The sequence below is a fragment of the Caretta caretta genome, chromosome 6, assembly GCF_965140235.1.
Source record: "Caretta caretta isolate rCarCar2 chromosome 6, rCarCar1.hap1, whole genome shotgun sequence".
Taxonomy (NCBI): domain Eukaryota; kingdom Metazoa; phylum Chordata; order Testudines; family Cheloniidae; genus Caretta; species Caretta caretta.
The window spans coordinates 74,795,970-74,808,644 of NC_134211.1; the positions used below are offsets into that span (position 1 = coordinate 74,795,970).

Consider the following 12,675-nt stretch of genomic DNA (forward strand, 5'->3'; position numbering starts at 1 on the left):
CACCAAGAAAATGAGGCATGCACAATTAGTGACCACCCGGGAATAGTTTGGTTTAAGTGACTTGCCAAGCATTACAAAGGAACTTTGTAGCAGAGGCAGGGATAGAAACCAGTTCTCCGGGGCAGCATTCAACTGCCTTAATTCCTGCCTCATTCACTTTTACACATCTTCCAACTTCTGCAACAAATGAAGCAAGGAGTCCAAAAACAACAGTCTCCTTCACTACACAACCTTGATGCACCCCCAAAGCAGGTCCATCCTGTGCTCTGAATGAAGCAGGCGTCATGTAATTAAAGACTATCATAATTCATACACACAAGGGGGCAGAATTAAGGTTGCATAGGCACTGGCAATGGTAATTCTGTCATCTCCTAATTTTTCTCTGCTTGACTTTGCAACCTTAAAAATGTTCTTTGAATATAGTTTTTTGCACATATTTTCCTAGGCTTTAGAAAAGCAAACTGAAAAAAACCCAGACATTCCATTATAAGACAATTTATTGACACCCATGTGGGTCATCAGCAGAGTTGGAAATTTTAGATCCACTGCACAGACTTCTGCCACTTGAGCTAACAGAGTAACTGGTAGCAATAGTAGGTTGTCATCTCCTCTATATACCACCACTAGACAGGGAAGAGACACACACTTTGCCAATGGGTTTCACAGATATTTGCAGACAGCAGATGAATAGTAAGACTCAGGAATCTTGGATTTCATTCCAGTCTCCAGAGGGGGGCGAGGTGCTCTAGTGGACACAGTACCTTCTGCCTGTTCTCCCAAACTTGCCTACTTCTGCCCTGTTCCTGTCTCTTCATCCCAGTCCCATTCTCCTGACCTAACCAGGCCCAGTCTTTAATCCTCAGGTTCTCCTCTTAGCCGCAGTTTCCTTGACCAGCCAGTACCAGTGATCCCCTTGCACCCCGACTTGTTGTCAACTCTCTCCCCACTTCCCTCACCCACTGGTTCCCAGTCCCAATCTCCCTGCAGATCTATGTCCAATCTCAATATCCCACATCAGTTTCCTACCCTGGCTCCCTGCCCTGCCTTTCCCAGTCTCCCTGGCTTCCAGTCCCCCGTAACTCCCAGTCTCAGTTTGCCCACACCCCAATTTCATGCTCCTTGTCCTAATCTACTCCCACAATACACACCCCTTCAGGTCTGACTCTTGTCCCCTGTGCATTTGAATTAGGCAGCTTCCCTCTCTGCACTGCCTTGGTGTCAGCAGTACAGACAGCACAGTAGAGACAAGTCCCTGTTTTTAGTTCCAGTCCCCAGACCCAAACGCAGTGCACCCAGAGTTGCAGTGGCAGGGAAAACCCAGCTTACCCCCGAGCTCGAGCATGCGCAGTGCGGAAAGCATCTTCAATGAATTTAGCTCTGAATCTCTAGCAAGGGTCTAGTGAACACATGCAAACTGATTTTTCAAAGGCTTATAACTGGGCTAAATTTGGAAGATTTTCATAGGATGGTAAAAGTCACATCCCTGACACAAAAGCCACTCCTCTTGCCAAATTTCAAGTCCCTGTTCCAAAACATAGGGGTGCTGGAGCACCTGAAAAAAGGTCAACAAAATTTTTTTAACATGGACAAAAAATATGTATATTTTCCTCTACCCTCATTCTTGGAAACTACTGAAGTGGTTTTGCTGAAATTTTCCATAAAACTTCAGCCTGAGGTAGACACCTGGCATGGACAATTTTAGCCCAAACTGGTAAAGTTTGGCAAAGTTATAATCGACTGAAAACAGGCGTTTACAATGAGAAGTGTTAGGCAACCTTAATAATAGGTGGTGCAACCAGCCCCAGCTAAAGTCTTAGTATTTGCATTATCTCTACGTGCCCATGGAAAAAAGACAGTCTGGCACTGTTTGCCTGAAACTCTGCTCTTTGAGGGTTGGTCCTCTTGGGAAAGGGTTAAATAGGTCCTGTTGACTCACTCAGGCAGGTGACTCATCACCTCACTTGAATATAGGGGACACTTGGGTGCCTAGACTGAGTGAGGATACAGCGTGTGGGCTGAGCAGTCCTTCAGCTGGAACCCTAGGAGCACTCAAACTGAGGAAAAGGCATGAGATGGAACTTGTTATCCTAGTGTTAATGTATTTGCTAATAAAGCTGTCATAAAAATAAAGGGAAGGGTAAACCCCTTTGAAATCCCTCCTGGCCAGGGGAAAGCTCCTCTCACCTGTAAAGGGTTAAGAAGCTAAAGGTAACCTCGCTGGCACCTGACCAAAATGACCAATGAGGAGACAAGATATTTTCAAAAGCTGGGAGGAGGGAGAGAAACAAAGGGACTGTGTGTCTGTCTATATGCTGTCTTTGTCGGGGATAGACCAGGAATGGAGTCTTAGAACTTTTAGTAAGTAATCTAGCTAGGTATGTGTTAGATTATGATTTCTTTAAATGGCTGAGAAAAGAATTGTGCTGAATAGAATAACTATTTCTGTCTGTGTATCTTTTTTGTAACTTAAGGTTTTGCCTAGAGGGGTTCTCTATGTTTTTGAATCTAATTACCCTGTAAGATATCTACCATCCTGATTTTACAGGGGGGATTTCTTTATTTCTATTTACTTCTATTTTTTATTAAAAGTCTTCTTGTAAAAAACTGAATGCTTTTTCATTGTTCTCAAATCCAAGGGTTCAGGTCTGTGGTCACCTATGCAAATTGGTGAGGCTTTTTATCCAACATTTCCCAGGAAAGGGGGGGGTGCAAGTGTTGGGAGGATTGTTCATTGTTCTTAAGATCCAAGGGTCTGGGTCTGTAGTCACCTAGGCAAATTGGTGAGGCTTTTTACCAAACCTTGTCCAGGAAGTGGGGTGCAAGGTTTTGGGAAGTATTTTGGGGGGAAGGACGCGTCCAAACAGCTCTTCCCCAGTAACCAGTATTAGTTTGGTGGTGGTAGCGGCCAGTCCAAGGACAACGGGTGGAATATTTTGTACCTTGGGGAAGTTTTGACCTAAGCTGGTAAAGATAAGCTTAGGAGGTTTTTCATGCAGGTCCCCACATCTGTACCCTAGAGTTCAGAGTGGGGGAGGAACCTTGACAAAAGCCAAACCCCAGCAAGGGGGTGAGTTTTAAACTTTGCACAGGGTGTAGATTGTTTTTTTTTTCTTTTTTTTGGTGTGGGGGAGTGCTCAGTGGGAGAAGTGTAAAAATACCTATTACCAGGATTTACTGGTACTGGAAAGTGTTGCAAAAAACAAAAAATTGAAAAACTGTTAGTTTTACAATGAATGTCGCCATCACACAGGATTTTATGAAATATAATCAAGCCATTTAGCTATCATTAAAACTCAGTGTTGTGCTTATCTTATTACAGTACTTGTGTTCTGGTGAAATGATACAAGCTACTCAAAGAAACATTCTGAAATAATTTTGATTCTGATTTTCATTCTCTGAAATACACAGGCAACTCTGTCAAACGTGCACACACACATCTTCTCCCTGAGCTGCTATTTCACAGGGAGTCTTATTTTCAGGAAACGTAGAGGCTTTTATATTGTAGTATTATCATATTCTCCCAAATTAAGACTCCCAGATGATATGTACATAAATTCAACCATGTATAGAGTACATATATTTCTTTAAAATACATGTTTGGGAGCCTACAGAATAAAGCCTATTTTAAATAAGGAACAGTCTTTATTTACCAGTGTAGTTAGTTGCTTGTGCTGAAAACTAGGAATATTTTCATTGGAAGTGAGAATCACTTTAGATAATTACTCCTCTTGCTTTTTTAAAAAAGCCCCAGAGACATCCTTGAATATGTATAAGATCTGAAAGACATTAGAATGACTGAAGCATATCATATTACTTCATTTATTTGTTGGGGGAGACACCACAAACTTTATATACAGTATGTATTGTCCATTTGCACCATGGATACAATAATTCTTAGCATTTTTCTATATATAATTTTTGTCTGTACATGCATGTGAATTTGTTTGATTTTTTTTTTTTTGTCTGTATGGGCAAACTACTTCTAGAGTTCCAATCTGATTCACATGAGCAAGGTGTCATTCCAGTCACAATTTACTGTAGGTGTGAATGCTGTCAGAAAACTTCAGAACAAAAAAAAATTTAATTGGGGAAAAAAGGCCTTTTAAGCAATAGGATGATAGCATGCTACTTTATCATTAGAGTTGACATTAATAATGACTTAATTTTGCATAGCACCTTTGATACAGAATGTCCCACAACGCCTTATATATAATGTATAAGAACTGATTCACTACCACTGAAATGTATATTGTTAGATTAAATTAGTAGAGCAATAATGAGAATACGTGGCAGCCCTTCGTAGAATTTTATGTAGATTAATTTAATGCCTGTGTATCTACAAGGGATGCATCATGAGCCTTTTGGAAGATCTTCGCTTTGTTCTCCATCCCATATGATTTTTAACTTCAAACAACATTATTGAATTGGGACCTCTTGCCACATCCCCCTGTGAATCTTCATGCATAAGAAACAATGATTTTTTTTCTCTGCAATTTTCTGTGATACTTCCTACCCCAATTGTGTTTCTTGTATCTACTGGTATACATATAAACCCTGTTTATCTGAATTTTGTTTTCTGTCCTCTAACTCCAATATTTTTTATCTAAAACTTTGATTATACAAAGAATTTGGATGTCTCCTGAGACAGTTGGACAGCCAGGGTATGAGTACATAGCAATTAAACACCCATGGCTGGCCCAGGTCAGCTGACTTGGGCTTGTAGGGCTTGGGCTATAGAATTGTGGTATAGATGCTGGGGCTGGAGCCCGACCTCTGAGATCCCCCACAATGGAGAGTGTATCAGAGCTCAGGCTCCAGCCTGAGCCCAAACATCTACACCGCAATTTTACAACTCCACAACGCAAGTCAACGGACACAGGCCAGCCACAGGAGCTTAATTGCAATGTAGATGTCTATCTAGTATCACATTCTATAACAGGGGTAGTCAATAATTTTTTGTCAAGGTCCAAATTTCTTGTTCTAGGTATAGTTAAGGTCCAGACTCCAGACAAAATAATAATAAAAAGTTTCAGAGTAACAGCCGTGTTAGTCTGTATTCGCAAAAAGAAAAGGAGTACTTGTGGCACCTTAGAGACTAACCTTGTGGAGACTTGTGGCACCTTAGAGACTAACCAATTTATTTCAGCATGTGTGGCACCTTGTGGCACCTTAGAGACTAACCTTGTGGAGACTTGTGGCACCTTAGAGACTAACCAATTTATTTGAGCATGAGCTTTCGTGAGCTACAGCTCACTTCATCGGATGCATCCGATGAAGTGAGCTGTAGCTCACGAAAGCTCATGCTCAAATAAATTGGTTAGTCTCTAAGGTGCCACAAATAATAAAAAGAAAACCCCAATGATAATAAGTAAATAAAAAGAATTTTGGGGGTTGTTCGAAAGTGTCTGGTGGTCTAGATTTGGCCCCTGGGCCGCCTATTGACTACCCTTGTTCTATAGGGTTCTTTAGCTCTAGTGACGTAGAATGCAGTTGGAGAACAGAAATCATAGTATTTTTAAAAGAGAGGATAAACCATAAAATCTACATACCACAGTTATCTCTGACCACAAAGCTGAACTGTACTATATCTGCATTTGACAGAATGATGTATTGTGTATGCTTGCTTATACAGTGTTCAGGAAAAAAAATTTATTAAACTGAAAAGCAAACAAACCAAAAGATAGACAGCATATAACTGCTCAAACTGGAATTTGGCCAGGATGCTGGGCTAATACACTCACTTTTGCATGAAGTGTCACAGGCTCCCTTAAGGGTCTTATGTGGTCAGGACTGGTTGACATCTGGAATTTCGATTCCCTGGGAAATACTGACATTTAAAAAAAAGTTCTACATCAGAACAAAACCTCTATTTCTTGCAGAACAGAATTCCAAAATTTTGTTTCGAAAAATCAAAATGCCATTTTACTTCGACTTTTTGAAACAAAATTGATAAGGTTCTCTGAGCTGCACAAAAGTCCAACACCCATGCTTCCAAGCTCCCTGCCACAGAGCAGGGAGCCTAGAAGCCCTGAGAACCTAGAGCTGCCTGGCTCTGCAGCAGACCACCAGGCAGGCTGCCAGAGAACTGGCAAGAAACCTGCCTGGCTTCCATTGGAAGAGTTTGACATTGACACATTCCCACGGAACATTTTGATATAGTTGAATTGGAATTTTCCGACAGAAAACTGTTCTGTCAGAAAGTTTCCAACAAGCTCAACTCAGGATTTTTGCGTTATGTCATCAGACAGATGGCATCTCATGGACCACAGTGATCTTCAGACAACATGCTGGAAACTGGCTCCGTGCTGACTCAGAAGAATAGCTCCTATTGAATCACTAATGCTATTTCCTGCAGCACCTTGCTTTTCCTGGATGTCCTCTATAAACGGAGGGCCAGACTTGAAAAAGTGTTCAGCCTCCAGAAGCTTCCATTGTTACACTTATCACCAGACTGGCTCAAAAGCTCAGCACCCAATACACTGGTTCTTTTGAAAATCTGTCCTCTTACCTTGGTGCCTAAATAGAAGCTGAACACTCTTGCTAATTTGGCTCTGATTGTATGTACAGAGCTCCTTTCAAAATCTGGACCCTACTGTCAAATGATGGATATTGCATCAACGTGCAATATCTTTGGGGACCATAATGTATTAAATGTATGCATGGTTTACATATCACTATGGGCCAGGGACTGTATGCAACTCCAGGAGGAAGCTCCAGGAACCAAAAACAGTGGGGGTGATTAAGATGAATCACTTAGGTTGTAAACACTTCCAGAGAGGTACCTCCCACTGCAGAGGCTTCATATACTGCTTCTAACTGGGTTTTCCAGAGACCAACAGACAAAGAAAGGGCTTTTGATGTAAAACAGCTGGGTTTAAACTGACTTAGGCCTTCTTTCTGATCCAGAAAATAGACAGGATCATCTGTTCATGGGGGAGGGGAGGCAACCCTTGTGGAAGGGTTGAAAAGACTTTGGCCAATTTGGGCCCCCATAAGACTGATGGGTGAGTCCTGTTATGTTTACTGTGCTTAAATCTGTTTTTATTATGTTTTCTCTGTAATGTTTTTGCCTGAAGATTGAATGTGCTTGCTTAGGAAAAGTGGAGTATTAACTGCTGGTAAAAACACTGTCATTGCCTGCAGAGGGAAAACAAAGTGCAGGGGCTGTCCTTTAGGCAGTCTGTTTTGCTAGGGATATCACAGAGGATGGCAAGGGGTGTGCAGCCTTGAAATCCTGGTTAGGAGGGGGAGAGATGTGGTTCTCCATCCAAAAGAGGAGCTGGCTGGGAGCGGGGAAACCTTAAGTGGCTGTCCTTGATGGACAATGGAGGGTAAATACAGGTACCATTAATCCTGAAACTGTGTGACACTGAACCCTGCTGTCGAAGCCTACATTGGCTGGCTTATGAAAGCTGACTGGATCCCATCCTTAGGCAGGATGATGACTGAGTTACCTTTGATAACACAATCCCAGCACCTAAACATGAGCCGTTTATAGTGCAGCAGCAAAGGGTTGTGATGAATGAGCACCGGTGGCCATGCAGGTGGTTCTTCAAAGAGAATCTCTTACATAGTTTTTCTAGCACCTCAAGGCTCATCCCTCGGCCTGCGCCACTTCCCACAGCCCCCATTGGCCTGGAGCGGCGAACCGCGGCAAGTGGGAGCTGCAATCAACTGAATCTGCGGACACGGCTGGTAAACAAACCAGCATGGCCCGCCAGGGGGCTTACCCTGGCGGGCTGCGTGCCAGAGGTTGCCGATCCCTGCTCTAGCAGCATGGTGAGGAGAGAAGAGGGAGTGAGAAGTGGAGTGAGAGACAGAACAGCACCAATCAAGGATGTTCTGGGAACATCTATCAGCTAGAGAGCAACAGTCCCTAAAGAAGTATTGGAAAGTACAGTGCCGTATGCTTTCATGACATGTATTTACTGCTGTTAACGTTATGACTAATGTTTGCCCTTTCAGTTGAAACTCTGAATCACAACTAAAGAGCCACTCTTTACCTTTAGTCCTTCATCCAATTGCATTTTTAAACAATGACCTACTGCATGGCACCATTCTTATCTGCAGACACATCTCTGAGTATCCTGGTCTTGAAAGTCTGAGTCACAAATCTCCACTGACTCTTATAAATCTTTTTACCAAATCTGAACTATAATGTCTATATTTTGACAGACATTAACAAAATGAGGTTTTGGTTGATAATTAAAATGGATTTGGAAAGGGCCACTGAGTCTCATTTTTATATCCGGCACCCTCTGAGAAGGTAGTTTGCCCATACAAAGTGATGCAATTTCATGCCATTGCTTTCTACTTGAACTAGAGGGTAAAGGATGCTCCTTTATTTGCAGAAATGTGGTTTGGGAAGGAGAGGGGACTGGTGTGACCAAGTTCAACATTTGAGGCTCTCCCTGAAAGTCCAGGGGTGTGATATTGTAAAATGCGCTGTTATGGCTGACATAGAATTCAGCAGAGCAGTTAAATGATTGGTTTATTTGTTCCTCATGAAAAGTGTTGTACTGATGTCCTAGGGGATTTATAATTATTCACTAAACAGGGAAGGCACTGCCAGTGAATGCTCTCCCATCCCACCAATGTGCTGCTTCAAGTCACCACCTCTAGAACTCAATGGGCAATTCAGTTTCTATGCTCATTCAGCCTTTTGGACTTTCTGCCAGGACTGTATATGAGGATGCCAATTAGTACGAACTGGGATGGTGAATTTTGATGTGACCTGGGATGTTCCACTAGGAACTGAACTCAACAACTCATTTCACATAACCCACAGAACATCTGGAAGGTAACTTCTTTCAGCCACTACCAAACTAGTCAGACTTGAATTAATGACCTTTGTATTCCATTAAAGATTTCCTGAACCACCTCACTCACCTGCCAGTAGCTTTTTATGCTGGAAATGAATATGCTGAGATAGTCACTACTCTGATGTCACATAACATCCATTATCCACACCCTGCTAAATTACAACTTCAAGGCCTTCAATACATCCTAGTTAATTTAGATTTTTAATCCCTCAGGGCAAGAACCTTGGATCAGATTTTCCCCTATGTAAGAGGCAGGAAATGCAGAGAGTTTGGACTCGCAGATTTTCTGCCTGATTGGGCGAAAGGGTTTGTCACCTCACAGAATGAAAAAGAATTTCAGGCCCTTTGTTTAAACCAGGTAAGAGGACAATGAAAATGGATCAGTCCCTCTTTTTTTACTCTGTTCCATAAAACAAGGACTAGGAGGTCGCACAGTGAAACTAAGGGCAGGAATTATTTATTTTGAATGAGAGAAATAATTCTAAATCAGCATGCTCACACAGTTCCTCAATCCCTCCAGCCTTCACAACAGCATAGGATGGATCCTCCAGTGATCTTCCCCTTCAGGGGTTTACTGAGTGTCTGGAAAGGCAGGAGGCACCACTGGTCAACCTTAACTGTGTTAGTGAAGTTTTGGAACATTTAGTTTCTTGCTGGAATTCCTGCATGATTTACTCCTGAGGGCATTCTGCACCAAAAAATTAAAAATTCTATGCACAATATTTTAAAATTCTGTACATTTTATTTGTCAAATAAATGTGGAGGCTCCAGCATGGCATTGGGAAGCACTGGCCACTGGTTGCACAGAGGTGGGAGATCACTGTGCAGCTCTCCACCTACCCCCTGGACACTGACTCAACGGTGAGGCTCCACGCAACCCTGACACAGCGCAAGGACTGGGCCTGCCTGCCCCAGAAACACCCCAGGGCCCTGCCCGTCTGTGCCAAGTGCACCAGGTAGGCTCAGCAAATCAGGATCCATGTGGAGGAGCTTAGTATGGGGGGATCCCAGTGTGGGTTGAGAGGGTTGTGTATGGGGCAATCTGGGTGCAGGTGGCTCAATGGGGAATCTGCATGTGGAGTGTTCTGGATGCACAGGGGCTTGTTAGTGGGTTCTGAGTGCAATGTTAATGGGACTCTACAGGGGGGTCCAGGTGGAGGTGGTTGGGGATCAGCTGGGGGGGATTGGGGGTGAGGGGGATAGAGCTCGGCAGAGGGGGTCTGCATGTGGTGGGCTCAGTGTGGGGTCCAGATACTGAGCATGTGGGGTAGAATTGGTGCAATTGGTTGCGGCTTGGTGGGGAACTGGGTGTGGGTGACTCGTTGGGGTGGTCCAGGTGCAGGGCGACTCATCGGGGGGCTTCTGAGTGCGGGGGTGGGGATGAGGGTTGGCAGGAGGGTCTGGGTATGACAGGGTCTGGATGCACAGGGGTTGGGCGGATGGGGGAGCAGCTCCCTGTACAGGGATCCTTCTCCCTGCAGCTGAGGAGCAATGGGTTGAGGAAGTGGTGGGTGGGGGTGGGTCTGACCTGGCCCTTGATGCCGTGCAGGGGAAGAGGGAGTCCTGTCCTCCCCAGCCCAGACTAGCAGATGAGCCCAGCACAGGGCCAGAGCCACCAGTCGGGTCTCCTCAAGTTCTACCTCCTGCCCCACAGTGATTTACCTCTCTGATAGCTGCCCTGGGGACCCAAAACATATTGCTGAGGAGGGTTGCATGATCGCTGTTGTGGCTTCCCTCTGCTTCCCCATCAGAAAGTCATTTTTCTGTGGGGAAGCAAAGAAATCTGTGGGGGAAATAAATTCTCTGTATGTGCAATGGTACAAAATTCCCCCAGGAGTAATGGTTGAAGGGGATGATGATGTGGAGAATGGCTGCCCACTCCAGCCCTGCCTCCTCCAGATCAATGATCAAAGGGGTAGAATGCATACAATATGAGCAAAGGCTGAAAGAACTGGGTATGTTTCACTTGGAAAAAGAGATTAAGGGGGGATACGATAGCTGACTTCAGATACTTGAAAGGCTGATACAAAAAAGATGGAAGTAGTTCTTTGTCCACACAGGGCAGGACAAGAAACAGTGGGTTCAAACTACAGCATAGCAGATTTAAATTGAATCTCAGGAAAAACTTCCTAACTGTAAGAACAAGTAAGACAATGGAACAGACTGCCTAGGGAGGTTGTGGAAGCTTCTTCACTGGAGATTTTCAAAAGGAGGCTGGACAGCCATCTGCCGTGGATGGTTTAGACACAACACATCCTGCATCTTGGCATGGGGTTAGACTAGATGACTCTTGTGGGCCCTTCTAATCCTGTGATTCTAATGGAACATGGTCTCCACATGGGGCTTCCTTGGATCTGGCATTTCTCCTGCCATTTCCCTCCCTCCCCTTCTGTTTTTTGCTTACCTTGACTTGCAGAAGGGCAACTCTTTTGTTTTTTCCTTGCCCATAAGCTCCAGGCACATCTACGGTTATATAAATAAATGGAAGAACTCTTAGTATATAGAGAGAGCTCTTAACAGATAGATCTGAAACAGATAGATCTGACAGGTGTTGCCAGGCATCTTTATCCCCATTCTACAGGTGAGGAAGCTGAGATGCAGGGAGGATAGGGTATGCTATCAATTGATAGGGGGAAGAGAGGGTCTCGATGGGTTTATAATACAGTTGGCTGGGAAAGGATTTTTGTTCCGGGGGTGGGGAGAAATCAGCAAATATGAACAGAATTTAGTTTGCAGTGAATTAGGTCTTTGAAGTTTTTTGGGATTTTGTTAAAACCCTGAACATTTTCGGAACCAGTTTTTGGCTGCCGGGGGGACTAAAATTATGCAAAAAAAACCCCCAAAAAAACACAACCCCCCACCAAACCAAAAACTGCGTTCCACTGAAAAAAACCCACAAACCCTTTCGATGGAAAACGAGTTTCTCCGGTTAGCATGAAACTCCGCTGGGCTTTGAAGCCCTCTCGGCCCGCCAGGGTAAGTAAGCAAGTGGGTTGCAGACGGAGCCCTGCCCTGGAACATGCTGCTGCTGCCATAAGCCCGCGCGAGCAGGAGTCTGCTGCGGTTCCATACCTGTGAAGCGCGGTGGCTTCGGAGAAGAGCAGCTGAGCACTTCCTTCTGGCGATAAGATCTTCGCTCTCATTCGTCACAGCTGGCGGCGCCCGCTGCACCGCTCGCAACTGCTTTCTCTAGAGAAGCTGCTCGGGGGGGGTGGAAATAGCGAGCGGGGAGCGGGAGAGATGCAATGCCCGGGGCTGCTCCCCCAAAACCTCGCTGCTCCTGGTGACCCCGCTCGCCATGTGATCCCGGCAGGGCTGAGGCTGGCTCCGAAATGGGAACCTTAGGGCAGAGGCGAGAGAACCCGTAAGCTTGCCGTGACTTGGCTTCGTGATCCCTCTCCACGCGGGAGCTCCCCGGCGGCGCGAGGGGATGAAGGGGCCGCAGACGCAGGCGGCAGGGAATGCAGGGCAAATGGACGGGCTGGGGCTGGTCCCGGGGCCCCTCTCCCTCCCCCACTCGCGCTGTCCCCGCACTGAAAGGCAGAGTTAACGGCCCCTGTGCCTTGGGCGCCCAGTCCCACTCCTGGCTCTGGAGAGCCCGCGCTGGGCTAGGGCCTGGGGGGGGCTTGGCCAGAGGTGCCTCGCTGCCGCGCTTGCAGGGAGGCTGGGATGAAGCCACCTACAAGGGAAAGCACTGCCCTGAGGGTTGAAATCCAGGCTGCTGCAGTAGAGTGTCTAAAGCCCGTCGGGTTCCTACCCAATTACTCCGGGGGAAAGCGGGGAGGGAAATGTGGTGGTAAAAACATCCTATTTCCCCACCTTGATTGTAACTTTCCCAGCTGGAGCTGGGCTT

General features: G+C 45.2%; 1 protein-coding gene and 1 long non-coding RNA gene across 7 annotated transcripts in view; one reads left to right on the forward strand and one right to left on the reverse strand.

The window, feature by feature from the left end:
- The window catches only part of LOC125639187 (uncharacterized), a 56,554-nt gene extending 44,520 nt beyond the window's left edge, over positions 1-12,034 (reverse strand). For all 3 annotated transcript variants that reach the window (XR_007357407.2, XR_007357406.2, XR_012668978.1), the window contains exons 1-2: positions 11,895-12,034; positions 11,227-11,285 (exon numbers count right to left, since the gene is read on the reverse strand). This is a non-coding gene — a long non-coding RNA (uncharacterized LOC125639187). The remainder of the gene's footprint in view (positions 1-11,226; positions 11,286-11,894) is intronic.
- Positions 12,035-12,048: 14 nt separating this feature from the next.
- The window catches only part of RASGRP1 (RAS guanyl releasing protein 1), an 83,401-nt gene continuing 82,774 nt past the window's right edge, over positions 12,049-12,675 (forward strand). For 3 of the 4 annotated variants that reach the window (XM_075129728.1, XM_075129727.1, XM_075129729.1), the window contains exon 1: positions 12,111-12,186. In XM_075129728.1, coding sequence (XP_074985829.1) covers positions 12,155-12,186 — 32 coding nt within the window. In that variant the 5' untranslated portion in view covers positions 12,111-12,154. Of the gene's footprint in view, positions 12,187-12,675 lie in introns of all 4 variants that reach the window. The other variant, XM_048855827.2, reaches the window with a different exon arrangement.